The 20,754-nt window shown below is 30.3% G+C and overlaps 2 protein-coding genes across 6 annotated transcripts in view; one reads left to right on the top strand and one right to left on the bottom strand.

The window, feature by feature from the left end:
• LOC122505673 (filamin-A) overlaps positions 1–20,754 on the bottom strand; it is a 92,662-nt gene that overhangs the window by 14,349 nt on the left and 57,559 nt on the right. For 3 of the 4 annotated variants that reach the window (XM_043617455.1, XM_043617462.1, XM_043617469.1), the window contains exons 16-22: positions 12,961–13,107; positions 10,816–11,043; positions 10,424–10,738; positions 10,105–10,323; positions 7,119–7,439; positions 6,928–6,972; positions 503–724 (exon numbers count right to left, since the gene is read on the bottom strand). In XM_043617455.1, coding sequence (XP_043473390.1) covers positions 503–724; positions 6,928–6,972; positions 7,119–7,439; positions 10,105–10,323; positions 10,424–10,738; positions 10,816–11,043; positions 12,961–13,107 — 1,497 coding nt within the window. The remainder of the gene's footprint in view (positions 1–502; positions 725–6,927; positions 6,973–7,118; positions 7,440–10,104; positions 10,324–10,423; positions 10,739–10,815; positions 11,044–12,960; positions 13,108–20,754) is intronic. The other variant, XM_043617474.1, reaches the window with a different exon arrangement.
• LOC122505840 (putative proline-rich receptor-like protein kinase PERK6) overlaps positions 14,443–20,754 on the top strand; it is a 129,001-nt gene continuing 122,689 nt past the window's right edge. For both annotated transcript variants that reach the window (XM_043617715.1, XM_043617707.1), the window contains exon 1: positions 14,443–14,694. The gene's annotated coding sequence lies outside the window, so the exon portion shown is untranslated. The remainder of the gene's footprint in view (positions 14,695–20,754) is intronic.

The following is a 20,754-nucleotide window of genomic DNA, read 5'->3' as shown; positions in this document are numbered from 1 at the left end:
TAGCTTCAAACAAACCGTTTTGATGAAGGATATAAGTATTAGGTATGAAGCAGGTTAAACCTCCTCAATCTAATCTGAGAGAAGCACAATCAAAGTAGCAAGAATGCACAATTTTAATAACGTCCTAAAGATTTACCAGTTCAACAATCTCACAATAATTCGTGAACCCTCTTCCATTGTAATTTTTTTACCTTGACTTTGAATCCTCTCAAAATCTAGAAAAGTTAATGAGAAAAATTGTTATAGTTTTACAGTACATTCCTTGAAAACTAAGTTTGAAATAGAGACCAGGAACAAGAGAAAATAGTCTTACCGGTATTAAAAGTTACACATTGGACCCTTACTCGGATTCCACTTTCTTAATAGTTTCTTCTTAACTCTTCTTTAATTTTTTTGTTAATAGTTTCATTTTTCATAAGAATTGTAAATACGAGCTTGTTCATCAAAACGGTAATATAAAATAGAATGTCCTAAGAAGTAATAAATAAGTTGCATAATTTACCCAGAAAGGTGACTGGAGAGCCTATAACACCTCGTTTGGCATCCTTGACCTTGATAGCAGCGACATCATAGACTTTACAGCTGAATGGACTGCCGACCACGGGGATGTTTCTGTGGCTGACAGAAATTCTGTGTTCTCCAACGACCCTCGGAGTAAATGCCACTGAACATGTCGTGTCTTTATTGTCGGTCACTTGCGCTGGTACGGCCTGTCCATTGGGTCCTATCAAGTCCGCCGGTTAGTTGTTTTAATATAATTAGGCAGCCAACTGGGGTTGGATTATTTGGGGGCACAGTACCACAAAAATCGAATCTCTTCTTCTTGTGTGTGTATTTGAGTATCCTCTTTATGTATCATAATTTGGTTTGGCTTTGCAAATCATCAACACACCATTCAAGAAGCGCAACAAAAGCAATACGATTTTTACGGCTCTACCGGCAATTGCGAGTTATTACAAGGGAACTTTTCAAAATTTGTTAGTTTCAACTCTCCAAGCAAATAACCAAGTTTTCCCCTAGTTAAAAAAATCAAGCTCAGAGAAATATATCTATCATGATAAGCTTCTGGTATTTTTGTAAATTACAACAAAATTTATAGTAATTGCAAAACAAGGAATTGAAATATTCAACTATTGCTACCAAGCGAAGAACTCGCCTTTCATAAAAAAAAGTTTAATGTAAGTATGTACTATTTTGTTCATGGCAAAATCAATAATCTTATTGGCACAATGAAGATTAACAAAGAACAACTTTAATGAACTAAAGCAATAAGTCTGTTTGCATCGCAGCAGCTGATGGCTTCAACACATTTAACACGTGTTGCTGTTAAGATATTCAATATTGCAATTGTAATGGGTACGATGGAGGAAAATTACTTTCAACGCGTCTATCGAGGGTCATATTAGCCTTAAATCTATAACAATTAAATGATGAAATAGTAAACCAATGAGAAAAAAGAGAATCAGTAACCAGTGAAATGATGTGTGAAAAAGAACATGAGAAGGAATGTTAGTGAAATTAATTTAGTTTATCTTGTAAGTAAATTTAGGAGACTTGCAAGTTAGGAACCCACCACCGTTTCATGGATTTTATGTCCACATAATCTCTAATGTTAAAACGAAATGAATTTGTTTTAGAAGTCTAGTAATGTCGTAGTCTGAAAGCTGGCCGACCTGCAACAAATAGAGAATTGCTCTCAAGCCACCAGTAACTAGACTGACACACTTGTGCTAGTTCCTTCCCAACATAGAACAGAAACACAATTATTGTTATTTCAAAATTATCATTGATATTAAACGACAATATATCTAAATTAGTACACATCAAGAACATTTAGATTTATCATTTATAGGTGCATTTCTCTTGAAGAGCCTATAATTCTTTGTGAATATTTTTAAAAATTAATACATACATTACCTATAAGTAATTGAAAAAAGTAGAATCAAGTACAAGTTTTTAGAAATTGATTGTTTTACTTTGGCAAAATTAAATGCCTGTGTACAAATTATACTTCTTTCCTGTGAAGAATTCTTTACATGATTTTCATTCACAGTAAGAATAATCTTCAGTTATTAATCATACATACAGAATTCTGTTTCTAAAAATATTAAAACTATATTCTTAATCTTGATGTCGAAGTGATATATAATTCGATAATGTTTTTGTCAAAAGTCAAAACCTTACATTTAATCTATTTCGCAGAAATACACAGAATCCAGTGGTTCTTGAAACACAATAATGAAGTTAATTAAATGTAAAATAGAGAAATATAACAAATCTTGAATAACATGACCTTCAGAGGCGTTAGGAAACTAGCAAGTAAAGACACATTGCACGATATTTTTCTGCCAACTTATCAAATATATAAAAATGTGCCCTATAACACAACATTGACTTGTAAACTTGTCGACTGTCGCAAACTTTCCATGTTAACTTGCTGCAAAATTTATATGTACTTTAATCGGCGTAGTTAGTAGCCGTTGAATGTCCACTACTACTTCTACCAAGAATCACATAATTTCTTGCAATATTCCACATCAGGTTATCTTGGATAAATTATTTTGTGCAACACCTGTAAGGAAAGTAATACTTTGCATGCCTGTAAAGTAGGCGCAAAACAGTACTTTGCTGCACTAGTGCGGCAAAGTTCTTAAACTTTTGGGTTTTTTTGGTGATATACATAGGTATTTGTTTTCTATTTGTAGAATACCTGTTTTTTACAGTAATATACGCGTAAAAAACCACGAATATTACGTGCGGTAACATACGTTCCAAACCCTGCTAAACAGTACGTATGTTGGCGTCAACTAGCGTTTCCAAACAGCTTTTTTTATCAAAACCAAAAGGTGTTGCACAAATTACTGTGTGCAACACGTACGAAAGAAGATTTTCCAACTTCGTGCAAATTGCTGCCCTCGCTTCGCTCGGGACAGCAAACTTTGCACTCGTCGGAAAACAGCTTCTTTCTGTACTTGTTGCACAATATACTATTTTTGTTTCCTAAAAAGTAAAGAGGTAGTAGCAGAGGTGATGCTGAAAACATTCTGGAAGCTTGCTAAACAAGGACCAATAGTCCATCAATATTCGAGTTGAAGGAGCAAGCCCTACAAATTATTTAACCCTTTGCCGTTGATATGTTACGAAATGTCGTCTAGAGTCCTTTTTGGGGGAACAGCCAATGAGAAGAGGCGTTTATGCTTGTGTTGATAAGTTAGTTATGTGTGAGAATGTAAGTGTCTAAACTTGCAGGATCGTACCTTCTCAAAATTGGAACCCATTTATATTTTACAATAAATTATATTTAATTATACTAATTGATCACTAAAAATACGATTTTTTGTGTAAAGTGCAAATGTATATATTTGCAATTTATTACAATTTAAAAATGTTAAATTTGATTGTTAAAGACTTTTATTAAACATAAATATCCTATGTAAACATAACCTCAAAATCAAACTAACATCCGGCCCTGATATTGTCCACGTGATTCAACTGTCAAACTGCTTGTTTCTGAGGTGGGGAAAACTTATGTACGGCAAAGAGTTAATAACAAAACGCATGAATCCAAGACCAACAGTCGATTAAATACTCATAACTCTGTCAATTTTGCTCTGATTGACTTGAAATTTTGACACAATATTCTGGAGGTACATGCATTCATTTAAAAAAAAAAATTTAAAAGTGCAAAAAAATGACAATATATCACCCCCCCTCCCCCTTGAATTTCGAAAGCCAAGGAACTAGTTCGTACCTCTTTTAAAATTTTTCTTTTATCTGCATTTAATTATCTTCATTATTAGATCCAAGATACAATTAGTTTGTGGATATTTCTTCGACAGATTCATTAAAAAACATTAATTATGTCTATAAAAATGAAATGGATATTGAAAACTTTTTTTGACAGTTAAAAAAATAGACCATTTCAACATACAATATATTTATAGTATTGAAAATGAGAAAACGGCATTTTGGGATTTTTTCAGCCTTATACAGAATCGAAAATTTATTTGCGCAGAATTAGTGCGAGCTAATTTCAAACTTTAGGAAATTTTCGATTCTGTGTGGGATGATGTTTCTCCATTCTATTTTTTTTAATTACGTATAAAAGAAAGTTTCGAGTTGATCAAGGAAAACATCAATGAAGAAACTTCCCAAAAAACCGTTTTCTGTTCACATTATTCAGTGTGAAATAAAGATTGAAAACAAGAAAATACATAAGAGAAATACAGTGCAATTAACATGTACCTATCTAATTAAAATTAGTTACATGTCAAGAGATAATAAATTTACGTACATACTTTAGTGAAATGATGAAGTGCATTTGTGGCAATGTAAACAGCCCAACAAAGAAAAATTTATAATCACAAAAGGTCGTTGTAAGAAGTATGAGAAAAATAAAACCGATACTAGAAGAACAGCAATTAATTAATACTTTTTATAACCAATTCATTAATTATTATTGTTTGTAACCAAATTTTACGTTCTCTGATGTTTGCTATTCTGAAAAATACCTATAAAATTTTTACGCTTCCTCAAAGTTTTAGAAAAATATTTCTTTATTTACACAAATCCAAGACTCTCTAATTGGGGAATTTTGCTATCCCAGTTTTTGTCAAAATTGAAACCGCATGTAATTTTTTTAGAATTTTTGGGCTTTTGAATAGATATAATAACGTTACAGCATGGAAACAAGTTTGGGGTATTTTAGTACTCCAAATAGGAAGTAACGTCTGAACTAGCTTTGTTGGGGAGTCTAAGGTTAACTAAAAATTTCGAACTTTTAAAAGAATTGCTGTAAATTTATAACCATAAAGTAATACAAAAAGAAGTAGGGTAAGTGCGTCAATTACTGCGCGTTTGTGAAATGTGTAATTATTCATCATTTAAGAAAATATCATTATTTAAATATTTTTAAAAAAATTATATTGAACAATACTTGATACAATTGTTTATAAAGATAGACATTTAAAATATAATTAATTTAATTATTTAACTTTAAATTCTGTGGTCAAAATGACATCTAAATGCTTGATATTCATTTCATTTAAATGCTCTAATTTTATAGGCTATTAATTTTTGTAAAAACTTGTTAAGAATACAAACAATTTGTTTAATAAATTTTAAATTTAATTCCTTTGCTATAAATTAATATTGTTCTTTCTATGCAAAAGTTATCTTGGCTGGAATGCCGCACACGGAGAGAAGAGCTGCAGTAAATGTGACAGAACGCGTTTAGTAAATCATTTAGTGCACCGGTTAGTGGCGCCAACTGTATGTTTAGTATAATACACTACGACACCTCTCTGTTTAGTAGAATATACTGTATTTGCTCAGTGTATCTTACTATCTTACTAAACAGTGCAGTAGATGGCACTGTCTGTACCGTCAGTCCAAACCTAACGGGCGGTATTCATAGTCGATACTTATTTCTTAAGCAGCGACTTAAGCTGCCACCTAGATTCATAGTCGTGCAATAAGCATTGCCTTAAGCCGCAACTTAAGCATATGCTTGATAAAGTAAATGCTTCGATTTTGAGATGCATAGTCCCATCTTAAGAATGACAAGTATTCATAGTCAAATAAGATGATCTTATTTGACATTGCCGGTGAACTTATTTGAACGAATTGAGGTTATGATTTTAAGTCAACGCTTTACATGACTTAAGCAATTACTTATTGTCTTTTTATAAATATTTATAATAAAAATGAAAAGATTTTTTGTTAAAAACAATTTAATAATAATTAAAATTTAATAATTTAGAAAAAAGGTTCAAAATTTATAAAATTTTCACGAGAAATAAAAAGTATTTTTTTTTCATCGAAATGTTGAAAAAACATTTCGATATGCATCCACACACATACATCCGGAGAATTTGTTCCCCATGTTGAAATATTTATATACGCTATACTTGAAAATTTGTAAAAATAATTGATTCTAAGAAAATCGACACCCTATGAGGAAATAAAACTGTTAATATTAAATAATTATTAAAAAATACTATTTTTAAAAATTTTGTAGTTCCAAATGAAAGTTAATTGTTTTACCCCGTTTATATGCACTCTTGGTTCATTGTTTTAGGAAAAATAAGATTTTTTTATAAAAAGTTGCAAAAAAATTCATTTTACAATAACTTTTTTTAAACAAAATTTTTTCTGTCGTTTGTTTGTTAGAGACAATGGCCAAATAAAAATGCTTTTTTTCATTTCGATTATAAAAATACTCCTTATTTTTTTTAAAATTTCACTGATTCTGACTCAATAATTTTTTTTAGAAACAATATAATAATAGTTAAAATAATTTTTTCTATTTTTTAATACAGAAAAATTTAGAATCTAAATATAATATTTCGTGAGGAATAAGAATATTTCAATTTTCATCATTCTGGTAGTCATTTCTTGTATCCTTTTACTTTATAACTTTTATCCTAAAAATATTAAAATATGCATATTTTTCAGTTTTTTTGACCCCCCCTCCTCTCCCTTATCAGATATTTTATGTGCATTAGCGTCATTTTTTCTAATGAATATAAGCTATCTACTATCGCTTATTGGTAGATACAAGAGAATATTGACGGAAAAAGCCGAACGCTCAATAAGATCATCTTAAGCATTTGCTTGGTCAAGAAGTTCTTAAGCTGCATTTCCTTTACCAAGCAATTGCTTATTTTTGACTATGAATTCATACGGTCTTAAGCTCGACTCATTCGAATAAGACCGACTTGATCAAGCAAAGCTTAAGTCCTTGCTTAAGTCGGGACTATGAATACCGCCCAACGATTCTGTTTAGTAGATTTAACTGCCATGTCAGTAGAATCTACTACGCCCTTCTCTCCGTGCAGAAACTAGTGCACTCACCCTACTTATTCAAAATTTCTAAGAAAATGGATATTTTTAAGAAATAGTAATAATATAAAAGAATTCGCTTACTGAATAATTGTTTTTTTAGCCTTGTATTTAATTGTTTGACTTTTTCTAGAATAAGTAATTATTTGAATTAATGATCGATGATGATGATGATAATGTAAGTTTATGGCGAATGCTTAAATTTTCTTTGGAATAAATTATATCTATTAATGAACGAGAAATTAATGAGTGGAAATGAATGAATGACAACATACCTTCAACGTTTACTTCTAAATCTTCCAAGCTACCGGCAACATTACTGACGGTAAGATAACTTTGCCGTCCCAACCCAGCACTGCTCAATGCCTGCCCACTTACTGTAACGTGACTATCGCCACCCACTCTCGTAATAATCGGACAGCCGGGCACAGTTCGCTTATTAAATGCGATGTTTATAATGTGCTCGCAAGCCTCGAACGGAACGAAACTAACCGAAAAACGAGCATTGCCTTGTGGCGTCACTTGAGTGGGAATGTTCTGCCCACGTGCCGATATTGTTATTTCTAAATTTCCTTCGCCAGCCTGACTTGCGTCAACTATTGAAACGATTTATTATTATTTTAATTATAGTTGTTTACAAAACAATTTGTTGAATTTTGTAAAAAGAATTCAATTACGTTTTTACAATATTTTTTAAATACAGTGGAACATCAATTATCCTTAACTATAAATTGTACATAAGGGGGTTTCGAATCGGTTACCTGCCCGTCTCGGTTTTCTTTGTAATGGTTTCTCAAGGTACTCTGGCTCCAATTTCAATGAAATTTGTCGGTAACCATATTTTTTGATTAATTTTTCTATATATGCGGTACTAGGATGAGAAAAAATCCACTGAATAAGGAAATTATGTGGAAACTCTAAGTGGCATGACTGGAGTGGGGGGAAGATCACTACTGCTTGTTAAGAAGTCATTTATCATTTAATTCCTCAAGGGAATTATGGATGCGGTTGGTATTAAATTAAACTGCACTTTACCGTCGAGGAAAGTAAAGAAACAGCACTGGATCGATTTATTGGATATCAACTGCTAGGAAACAAGATTAACGGCGTTGGAAGGTCTGTGAAATTCCTAGGTTAGGTGAGACCTCCGATTCCCCCCCCCCCCACAAAATACGGCACTGAATGGTTTAAATGACGTAAAATAGGTAAAAAAAAAAAACATTTTTCAACCACTTTTTCTCTAAACACAGACACTTTTTACAAAATAGGCCAACGTACAACGGGTGAGCATCATCTAAAATACAATAATCCAAAAGATTGTTTAAATCCAAGCGAAAACGCGTTTGTAAAATGTAAAATTGGAAAGTGATGTAATGCTAAAAATATGACAGCTGCACTCTATTGTGCTCGCTGCATGCGACTGGCAGTAAACCGCTTCTTCCTGTCTGTCATTACATAACTTTCCAATTTTCCATTTTACAGCCGCGTTTCCGTATGAATTTAAACAATTTTTTGGATTATTGTATTTTAGAAGATGCTTACCCGTTGTACGTTGGTCTATTTTGTAAAAAATGTATGTGTTTAGAGAAAAAGTGGTTAAAAAATGTTTGTTTACCTATTTCACGTCATTTAAACCAGACAATGCGGTATTCTGTCGGGTGATAATCGGAGGTCTCACGTAACCTAGAAATTTCACAGACCTTCCAACGCCGTTAAGATTTTTAGTTTGTTTTGTTAATCTTTTCTTAAAATCTTCATATTACTGACAAAAGCATTTTTAATAAATAAAGGAAATATTCACATGCAAGATGGAAAAACAGAATGTGATGCAGCACAGTTGAAGCTAAAGTCCTAAACTTTCAATCGAGAGTTCATTGAAATCGGTTAATTTTTGCGACAGCTACAAATGTTTGAAACTCTCCACCTAGCCACACTCTACTCGATATCAAAAGTAGAATGATATTTTGTAGTTAATTTTATTGCATATTTTTTCTGCAATATCCTCCACTACGATGTTTGCAGTACTGGAGGAGATTGAGGAACCCACTAGTAAGCCGAATATTTGTCGAGATATTTGTTTATAAAATTCTCGTTGGAATTAACAATTTGAAAAATATATACAATTTTATGTTTTGCATTTTCAAGTTTTTTCTAACGATCCAGAAAAATGCTTTTTAAAAGTTACTATCAAAATAGTTATGAAATCGTACTAAACAATCTTATTTTTGTTGATGTAAAAAGTGTCTTAGTAAATTTTTTTGGGATTTTTCTCATCCTAATTTCGTCTAGAAACAAAATTTAATTGGAAATTAGAGTTACCTAAAAATTTCCTTAAAATTGGCGTCGGAACTTCTTGTTCTGTCCTTATGACTGTATTTACCCCCTTAAGGGCATTTGAACCTTGATGACGTCACACATGCTTTGCACAAAGTGTAACGTCATCAAGGTTCAAATGCCCTTAAGAACGTTCGATGGTCTCTGAAATTTGTAGGTTATGTGCGACTTACAGTTATCGCCCAACAAATACGGCACTGCCTAGTTTAAATGACGTGAAATTGGTAAACAATCATTTTCGAACGATTTTTTCTTTGCACACAAGCACTTTTTACAGAATCTGACAACGTACATTTGTCACAAATGTTTTTAATTGTCTGAATTGAAAAGATTTTGTTAATCCATGCAGAAACGCGGTTGCAGGATTGGAAATACAAAAGTAATGTAATGGCAGACGTTAAGACGTATGTTACAGCCATTTTGAGTTTTGACAGTAGAGGGCAGAAGCATGCAGGGAGCGTAAAGGCTCAGCTGTCAAAATGATTCGCATTACATTGCTATGGTAATTCCAAAGCTGCAACCGCACTTCTACATGGATTGACAAAATATTTTCAATTCAGACAATTAAAAACATTTGTGACAAATGTACGTTGTCAGATTTTGTAAAAAGTGCCTGTGAACAGAGGGAAATTTGTTAGAAAATGAATGTTTACCAATTACACGTCATTTAAACCTGTCAGTGCCGTATTTGTTGGGTGATAACTGCTGGTCGCACACGTCGCACATTATCGAGAAATTTAAGAGACCATCGAACACCGTTAATGGGTAGAATTAATTCGGATAATTGACGTTTCACAAACCACGTGGAAAGATTCATGAGAAAGTGCTCTCCCAGAAATCTTTTCATGTGTAAAAACTAAAAGTTAAAGAACTCAAATTTTAGCTTCTTTTTGACGCTAAAATAAATAAAGACTAGTGACAACTAACCACTGAAATGTGTTGCCTGACCAACACTGCCCCTCGCGACTGATCCAATAAGGACCTTATCAGCGTTAAAAGCCTTAGCCAAAAAGGGCGTTCCGTTGACCGGATGTCCATTGTATTCGACGCTAATTGAATGCACACCAACATCTCTTGGCGTAAATTCAGCGGTGAAGCCACTGTGTATATTGCCAGTGACTTTGACTGGCAATTCCATAGTTGGTCCTAGAAAGCAAAGAAATCATCGCAAATGAGATTCTCCCGTCGCTACTCGAGTTTCAAATGCTGTAAATCAAGATTCTTAATATGAAAGTCGACAACTTGCCTCTTACGGAAACCGCAAGTTCGGCGCTACCACTTCCATCAACAGCCATGTGAAAGCTGGCGGGTTGATCTACCGGTATTAACTCTAGATGATTGAGACTCAGAGTAACTCGACTCGTGTCTGAGACGTTGCAAACAAAGGGACACCCAGGAACGGCTTCTCCATTGAACTTGATATCAATGTAGTGAGGCTTGGCGACATCAGGCGTAAAGGACACGAGGCATCGACCTCCTCCCACCACTTGCACGTGGTTGGGCACTTCTCCCTCGTTTATTGAGATTTCCAATTGTCCTTCTCCCGCGGCACTGGCATCAACTGCAAACAGGCATTCAATTCGTTAGATTCTTTTTGCAATTCAATTAACTACCTAGTTGGAGGAAGAAGGAACGAACCTCTAAATTGGCAGGCATGTCCCACTACAGCACTAGGTACGTCAGTAACTTGAATGAGGTTGCTATTGTAGACTTTGGCGACGAGAGGTCCTGCCGGTAACTTTTGTCCCGCGATGCTTACTTCCACCAGGTGACTTCCAACTTCGGCCGGAGTGAATTGAACTCTAAATTCTCCAGATCGCCCTGGCTCTTCATCGATTCGTGCAGTGATGTGTCGTTTTGTTGGTGCTGGAAACATTAAATTTATATTGCCACTTTCCATAAGAGATTAGTCGCTTTTGCTGAATGGACAATTATATTGCTCTTTACAAAATCTAGAATATCTTATCAACATTCTACTCAACAAATAAATTTATTCACTTGCAATATTTGAGAATAACTTCATTTAAGAACTGAACATTAGAAATCTATATATGAAAAGTGAAAATTACTTTATTCTGCATCAATAGAAATGGTCGAATTTTAAACATATGCCAGCTGAATTTATGTTTTCAATGATACTTCTGAAGCGAACATCAGTTCCTGCAACGCAGACAGGGGCGAAAAGCTGCGGGAAAAAGATGCAGTATGCATTTTGAAAATAGAACAAGTCAGCAAAATACTGAATTCGGGTGACGCCCAGAAAAGAATTCCAATATGGCAAAGAAGGGTAGACTTGAAAGTTAATCTTCTAAATTACAATAATTGAGATTGTTTAAATCCATGCAGAAACGTGGTTATAAAATGAAAAATTGGAAGATGTTGCCAGGTGTTGCCAGGTCTGAGTTTTAGAATTGCGGAAGTGCCGGTGTAAAAATGCGGATTTTCTTTTGAAAATATACTTTAGTTTAGTTTAAAATAATATAAAATGAAAATAAAGTATAGATTAGAATAATTATTTGTCACAAAAAACTGTGTACAAAAATGTTTTTGCCAAAATCTAACTCGCAGGGTTTTGCGTTTTTAGAAGCATTTTAAGAAAAGCCTTGCCGCCAGTGCTGCCAGTGCTGGCGCAGTACTACGCCAGTTGTAAATTTCCCATTGGGTTATAGCCATTTACCATTAGAGGGCAGAAGCATGCAGCCAACAAAAAACCGCGTTTCTGTATGGTATAAAAAATCTTTCAGATTTAGATCATTAAGAAAATACGTGTCGATGTTTGGCTGGCAGGTAAAATAAGCCTGTGTGCAGAGAAAAACTTGTTTGAAAATAATTATGTTTAAACAGACAAGAAATTCTTATTTATTATTTTTTGTTTGTTTCTTTTTTAATTTGTAAAAATCTCTTAGGTCGATTTGATATAATCTGAAGAGGTCTTTCGTATGGAAAGACGAAAGCTAGAAAATTGAAATTCTTTAAATAAAGACCAGCAAAAAAAAACACTATATTCTACATCATTTTCAATACAAATTATTCTGGTCAACATCAAAAAACATCTTTTAATATTTGAAAATTATTTTTGACCAATTTCATGTCATTTAAATGCTCAGTGCATTTTTGTTGGGCGATAACTGCAGGTCGCGGATAATCTAAAAATTTAAGAGATCATCAAACACTATACTGTTATTATAACCATGAAACTGCTACGTGCTGAAAAATCACGCTCAGTGCTACCCCCGGTCTGTGAAACCGCTACATTCCCTTTTTACGGTTTTTTAGTGATATTTATAATTTTCAAAAGAGAACTAAGTATACTGTAAATATTTTTTACTTTTTAACATAAAAAAGTCATTTCTATATTATTTTGATTCAATTTTTTTATTTTTGCATATGTTACAATACAAAATTTAACGAATAAAATTTTTTGAAAAAGTTGTCACCTAACATATTTTTGTAAAATATGAAGCTGCTGAAAAGCTCAAGTTCTTATTATACTTCAAAAAAATGTTACAAGCGAAGAAAAATTTTGTAGCGGTCTCTCAGACCGGCATAGCAGTTCAAAGGTTAAATAAAATTTTTATACTTTTAAATTCTTCGTCAATAGGTGACTACGTATCATATTGTACTCTTAATTATTAATTTTATGCAGAGGAAAGACAGTTTCCACTTTAATGTTGTGTTTATTTCAGTCAAATGATTAAAAATCGATGCTTTTAGAGAAATTGAAAGCAAAAATATTGGAGAGAATAAGAAGTAAATGTTTGGAAAGTGAATATGGTAACTTACTGGTAATTTGCACGTCGATTTCACTGCTGCTGAAGCCAAGGGCTGAGAGTTCAAATAATGCGGGACTTCCAGCAGGAACCAGCCTGACAGAATCACCGACAACTGACATTTTTGGACCAGGCATGATTCCAACTCGCCAAGGTGATCCTGAAATCAAATAACTAATAAGAAGATGCTGTTCACTAGTATAATAATTATCGTGAGATTCTGTACTAGTATTTTTTTTTAAATTACATCTTCACAGAAAAAATATTAGTCAAGTGTGAGTTATACTCGCTCACTTAGGGTTCCGATCACACGAATTAAATTATAAATTAATCATCGTTACTAAGAATGTTATTTGTAGGTTATGTGCAACCTACAGTTATCTTATCGCCCTACAAAAACGGCACTGCCTGGTTTAAATGACGTGAAATTAGTAAACAACAATTTTCGAACTAGTCTTTCTCTGCAAACAGGCGCACTTTTTACAAAATTTTCCCACAAACAATGGACACGAATTTTCTTAATTACTAGAATCCAAAAGATTTTTTTGTCCATGCAGAAACGCGGTTGCAAAATGTCAAACACAAAAGCACAAAAGTAATGTAATATTACAGCCATTAGCCAATATAGGGCAGAAGCATGCAGGGAGCGTAAAGGCTCAGCTGTCAATATGATTCGCATTGCATTACTATGGTATTTCCCATTTTGCAACCGCGTTTCTGCATGGATTAAAAAAATATTCTGTATTTAAGTAATTAAGAAGATTCGTTTCGATAGTTCGTGGGCAGATTTTGTAAAAAGTGCCTGTGTGCAAAGAAAAACTTGTTCGAAAATGATTGTTCACCAATTTCACGTCATTTAAACTGGGCAGTGCTGCTAATTAATACTGAACATTCAGATCAATTCAGATTCAGTGGAGACTGGGGGTAAATGTTACACAGGCAAAACTATTATCCCATTTTTGTCGTGTACACTCGAGTACATCGATACCTTCTCTCAAGGAAGGCACTAATTTGACGAGTTTTGCCCACATTTTATATTTTTTATAGTTCATGTCAATAATATCAACGGAATCCTGCTTCTCCATTGGCTGATTTTTTAGACAATATAGAAGGTAGGCAAACTTCGTGAAATTAGTGCCTTCAATGAGAGAAGGCATCGATGTACTCGAGTGTACATTACGCGAAGTGTGTTGTGATCATAGTGCTGTAATTTTTGCAAGTTTTTCGAAAAAATAATAACAGAAAAAATAATGTGTAGAAAATTGTGTAATATACAGTGTAATTGCCCCTGACAGTTGTCAATGCCAAAAACAATACACATTACACTACAAATGACACATTATTTTTTTCTATAAATTGTAGACGCAGCCTTAAGATTTACATGTTAAAAAAATATTCATCTGACATTTCGAATGTCGGTTAGTAAGAAATTTACACTGTATAGTGGCGCCTCTGGCAGTTTAGTAGTAATTCTAACCCAACCTGAGTTGTCAGTTACTCTATACGTATAGTGAATTGAGTGAATTCGTAGGTCCGTTAAAAATAACAAAACTGTTTGGTGATTAAATAAGAGTTGCTATTACTATATCAATTTCTCTCATATAAGACTGTCCATAACCTCAGTTGTGACATTTATTTATAAATGCATGCAAATGCATGTTCGAGCTCAAGCCGAGTTTAAGATAAAGTCGTGTTCAAAAAAAAGAAGGAATAATTTCGAGAGAATTCGGGTACTCGAATAAAACAGGTAAGAAACTAAATATAAAAAATTAGTTTTTAAACTTGATTTCTTTTTCATGTTTTAACCTTAATGAATATTTTCAAAAATGGATTAAACTCTCTTAAAACTTTTTATTAGAGAGGATTCTCGAAATTGTAGAATACAAACTTTTAACTTGTTGTTTAACAATTTTTTATTATTTAAATTAATTGTTAAAAATTTCTTTATTTTATTTTGTAGTTTATGACTTTAAAGTATAAGAACAAAATATTTTGAAACGAGAAGAAAATTCCGTTGAAAGTAACTTTTAAATATTAAAAGTACCTAATGATATAGAACTTGAACAATTTTGCTTAGTAAACTATTTGCAACGTTGATTATATTGTAAATGAGATTCAAAATTACTTGAAAGAATAATATTATTTACAATAAAATTTTAAAAAGCAAAATATTTATTAAATAACAATTTTTATGTAAATAATGCAATAATCTGCATTTCTAAATAATTCTTAGACAACCTTGACTTCATTTTAAGCCAATCAACCAAATTTGAAAGTAATTTATCACAGCATCTGACCGTGAAAAAGAATCATGAAAATTCAAGGGCATATTTTATAAATAATTTCTAACACTTGAAATAAACAATTATCATTTAATCAATTAATAGAATTAAATTATCATTTAACTTTTTTTGCTATTAATATTTATCCTATTATTTCTCTAAGGAGGATTATGCACAAGTTTCACTTCCTACGTAAATAATAAGTAATAATCAATAAATAAATAATAACAATAAAAATAATTATATCAATTAAATTGCTGTAATTTTAAAATAAATAAATATTAATAGTAATAATAATAATAATAATAATAATAATAATAATAATTGTTTTAATAATATTGCCTGAATGATTAATTTTGAAATAAATATTAAAAGTTACAACAGTATTAATAAAAGTAATGACAAAAATATGAATGGCTATAATTAAAAATTTATTTATATTTTGTTTTTGAATTATAATGAACAAATACTAAAAAAATCTTATAAAAATTGAAAACAATAAAATTGGACCTGAACGCAAGAGTTTTGTTATTATAATGTTGACAATCGAATCGATTGCGAAAATGGTTTGCAAAATTTAATTTCAATAATTGAATTTTTAACAATAAACAATTAAATTCGTTTTATTGCTTTCACTTTTAAAAAATTCAGGAGATAATTCACAGATCAAAAATAATCAAACCGAAACATCCTGGAAACTTGCATTAGACATTTCCTAATTTTCTGTCTATACTAGTCTCATGCTTCCTCTGCAATAATCATTTTCTCTCTGTCTTTCTTTACTTTCAACATTATATTCTCTTTTTAATTATTTTAATTTATTATCTTTTTCTAATTGTCAACATTCTAATAATTAATAATCTTCTTAATAATTAATAATTATCAATTATCTCAATTCTAATAATAATAATAATAATAATAATAAGAATAATAATAATTGTCACCACAATAGTAAATACAATAATTTCAATATTAAATAAAAAATTATTTAAAACTTCAAAAAGTGTACACTTTATTTTTACACTTTATACAACCCCACTTTTTTAAGTTTTCAATCATTTTTTAGAAATAAATAAATTGAAAAGCAAATCAATTATTAAATAAACATTTTTTACAAAATAATTAAAAATCTTCTAAAATAATTATATTTATGTCTTTTTAATAATAGTTTTTTAGCTAATAAATCATATTTTTTTATTATAATGATAAAAATAAATTAATAATAATATAACATAGAATATAAATATATAATAATAAATTATGTGATAAAAATTATTCTTAAAATTATTTTATTTAATTTATTATTTAATTCGTTAAAATAAACTAATTTAAAAAACTCAAAACTAAAATATTTAAATAGAACCTAATAATAATAATTGTGTAAATATTTTTGAAAATTAAATAAACATTGTATAAAACTATTCAAAGCTGTAAAAAAAATCTTTTTTCAATATTTAATTTATAACATTTTTTATTGAAATAAATTTAAATTAAAAAAAATTTTAAGTTTGATTTTATATTATTATTATTATTATTATTATTAAGAAGATGTTCAATACTAATTAATTAATTATTAATTTCTATTATTTTACACACGAGAAATTAAAATATTTACCAAATAAGATCACCTCTCACTCTGTATCAACCTGAAAATCCTAAAAAAAACTTGATGAAAAATTACAAAAATAATTATAAAAAAATGCGGTCAAAAATTAAAAATTGCAGAAGGAAAATTTTTGTTGAATTCCTTTTTTGTATGTCGAGTAACGAACACAGTGAATTTTTGCATTCATATATATATATATGTACACGCACGAATGAGCCACGAAGCACAGAACGGATCTCAGAAGAGCATGTTGAAGAATTTCGTTTTTTCTTGACGATCAATGGTCTTGTAGTCGATCTGTGATCGATTGCGATTGCCACTTGATCTATCACGATCCATTGTAACTACATTTATTCACATTCAACACTAATATTTCATTGGTGAAAAACACTCAACAAATTTTGAAAATATTGAAAAAATAATATCAAAAGAAAAGGAGGAAAACTTGAAGGCACACTTTAAATATTCTATATAAAAGGCGTCCGGAAATCTTGAGTCTCGAACTCAACCTAGTCGAACGACGAGACGACTGTGGTCGACGACGGTCCGCCACTCCGATCTCAAACCAGGGCCGTCTCATTCTTGGGTACAAGCAGTGTCAATTATTAAAGTCAACAACTTTCATCAAATAATTAACTTTGCAGAGGAACAAATTTACTCCAATTCTTTCGATTTTTTTGACATTTCTGTCAATTTATTTTGTGATAACGTTGCTTCAATTTTTTATTTACAAGCTCTGCAGGTTGTTTCCTATTCATATTTTCACCTGTTTCGAATTCTGTCACCTACTTCGCACCTATTTTGAGAATTCTAGTTTTTTTCTTTAACTTCACCGACATTTTTAACTATATCAAGAAAATAATTTAAACATACCGTAAAACTGTTTTTATAGTCATTTTAAGATCCTAAAGTTCTGAACGTTCAAATGAACGAAATTTAAATTTATTTCTTCTCCAAATTAAATTTTTATTGAAATTATTTTGCGTTACTATCCAAAAAATTAATTACTGAGTTTCCAGACGTAAATATTTCAGTTTTTAAATTTAATGCTCGTAAATCTCTCTTTGGATTCTTAATTTTCTTAAAAATTGGTAGATTTTCAATTTCATTCTAATTTTCAACCTAAAAAGATTGTTTTTTTTCTAAAAAAAAACTTGAAAAATTTAAATTAATTTTTCTTTATTGTGGGTACAAAAACGTATTTTTTATAAAATTGCGCAGATTTTAAAATTTACAAATTTTTAATAAAAATTTTACGTCAATTGAAATTTATGTTAAATAACATTTACGTCAATAGATAGTTTAATTTAAATGAATTTTATGTCCAATAAATTAGTTCTAAAAGCGAATTTATAAAAAAAGAAGTCGTCTTTACAACAAGTTTAATTATTTACATAATTTTTTATTACAATTTTTTGAAACTCGAAAACAAATAAAATTGAATAACTAACAAATTAACTATTATTCATTTTACAAAATATCTTTTAATAAATAATAATAATAAATATATTATTTATGGCGTATATAATTAAAAAATGAAAAAGAAATTATATTAGATGTATTTGAAAAGAAAATTTATTGGTTGAGTTGCAGTTAAAGAAAATAATAATATTTTAACTAACAATTAATTCCAATTTTTCAATCGCGGATATCGAAATCTTAATTAAAATTTTTAGACATCCAATCGATCCTCATTTTTACTTGTCAAAACATTTATTGATAAATAAAATTTTAAATTATTTCAACTTTAATTAAATGCAAATTGCATCGATAAAAATTTAATATACCTTATAGAAAATTTAAATCTTATCTAATGAATGGTCAAAATTTTAAAAACTCATAATTATCAAAAACAAGAGAATATTTATGCCATTCAACTATTCAATGGTTCAAAGGATGGAGACATTTTAAATCAATTTAAGCTCCAATTTTTAATATTCTTTGTTCTATAATTGTCATTTACACGAATTATTATTATCTAATTATTAATTCGTGTTCAAACAATTTAATATTTAATTAATTAAGTGTAAATGACATAATTATATGTCATATAATATGAATAACAAAAAAAAATATAATTCTTCCTTACTACTAAATCTAATGTTTACACAGTTTTTCTAAGGATATCAAATTGAGAAAAAAACGTATCAAAAGTTTTGCGACGCAACGTTAAGTAATAAGTATAGGTATGTAATTGTTTTCCCAATATACCTAGTAAAAAATAATTATACTCAATGCGTTTTATAATTAGAAAAATGTGTCTCAGATATTTAAATTTGCTTCAAATACTGAAATTTTCCGTTCAAATACAATTTTGGTCTTCGGACTAGTTAAATAATCTTAAAAATGTATGTTATCGAACAATTAAATTATAGCTGAGAGTAAAAATAATACATACTAACATATAACCTATATACAATGTTTTGCTTTAAATATACTTATTGTTATTTATTTTCTCCTAACAATTCAAATTTTATATAATTTAAATGTAAAACCTTCTTATATTTATAGTTATTTCTAAAAATCACAATAATTGCAATTCTTCCAAAATGCAATTATTCTTTTAGGAAAAATAAATAATTGACTATACTTTTAAAGATTGCAACAGTTCCTCTATTTATATATGTTGGAATCATAATGCAAATTTTGCAGATGCTTGCTGCAAGATTGCCGTCAGCTCGCTGCGAATAATTTGATTATGTTAAAATTATATATAATAAAATTTTACAGTTCTTAATATTTTTTCGAAAAATGCATTCGTATGTACCGAAAATTTGGACAATTAAATACTTACGCAGGAGGTTCATTTTAAAAGGTGCACAATACTTTTAAGATATTTTGCCGTGTTCATATTCAAAGGAATTCGAAAAAGAATTTTATATTTACAAGTAAAACGAATTAAAATAATCCTAAACGAATAAATTGTATCTATTAAAGACATTTTTTATTCATCGCGCTATGAAAAGGTATATAATAAAACGCTTGTCATTATATGGAAAGCGTGTTAGTAGGGTACTAATAGTTCAAAGTACTAAAGCTCACCTTCACTTCAACACGTTTTATTGATATACGTTTATTTTTATACTGAATTTTTAGATTTTAATACACAGAAAAAAGTCTTGAATTAAGTTTACAGGCGAACTTATTTTAAGGGTTCATACCACTTTACACGCTTGAAAATAAAGCTATTTTTTAGAATTTTTTTAAGATTCCTATGGATTATATTGATCTGCATCTTTTTAGTTCAATAAATACACTCTTTAACTTTATAAAAAACCTCATTTCATTAAAAAAATATTATTTGTTTATTTAATAATACTTTTAGACCAGCTGAAAGTCGATGCCAGCTGCATAATTGATTTTTCCGGTAAGAAAAATCTCACCCACAAAATTCAAGTTATTGGACTGTGCTTATCGCCCGAACTAGAATTTTTAATTTTTATGCAAAAATAACAAAATGGCGGCAATTTAAACAAAGGTTTTCGGTTTAAAAAATAGTAAAAATTAATATTTTTAAATAATTCTAGTTCCGGCAATACCCACCCATGTGACGAAGATTTTCGTAACAAAATTTTGAGAATCGGTCCAGTAGTTTTCGAGAAAAACATCACGCAGCATGGAAAAATGTGGTTTCGAGAAAAACGCGTTTAAAAATTGTGTTGTATACGTAGCCCGTGTACGCGCTGAAATAGCACTGAAAAAAATATATTTTTAGCGCTGGGATCTTTCTAAAAATTTTACACCACATTTTTGACATATTTTACTTTCGAAATCCATAATAAAAAAATTTTTTATTTTTTGAAGTTAACAAAGTAGTATGAACCCTTAAGATGTATTGACAAAAAGAAGGCTTCTTTGACTTGACTTCAATTTACTGCAAGTCAAAATAGTGACTAAAATAAAGCTTTATTAAATATTT

Source organism: Leptopilina heterotoma, unplaced genomic scaffold (genome assembly GCF_015476425.1).
Source record: "Leptopilina heterotoma isolate Lh14 unplaced genomic scaffold, ASM1547642v1 Lhet_113, whole genome shotgun sequence".
NCBI classification, from domain to species: domain Eukaryota; kingdom Metazoa; phylum Arthropoda; class Insecta; order Hymenoptera; family Figitidae; genus Leptopilina; species Leptopilina heterotoma.
The sequence above is the reverse complement of the archived record's forward strand: the minus strand, read 5'-3'. Positions and strand labels throughout refer to the sequence as shown.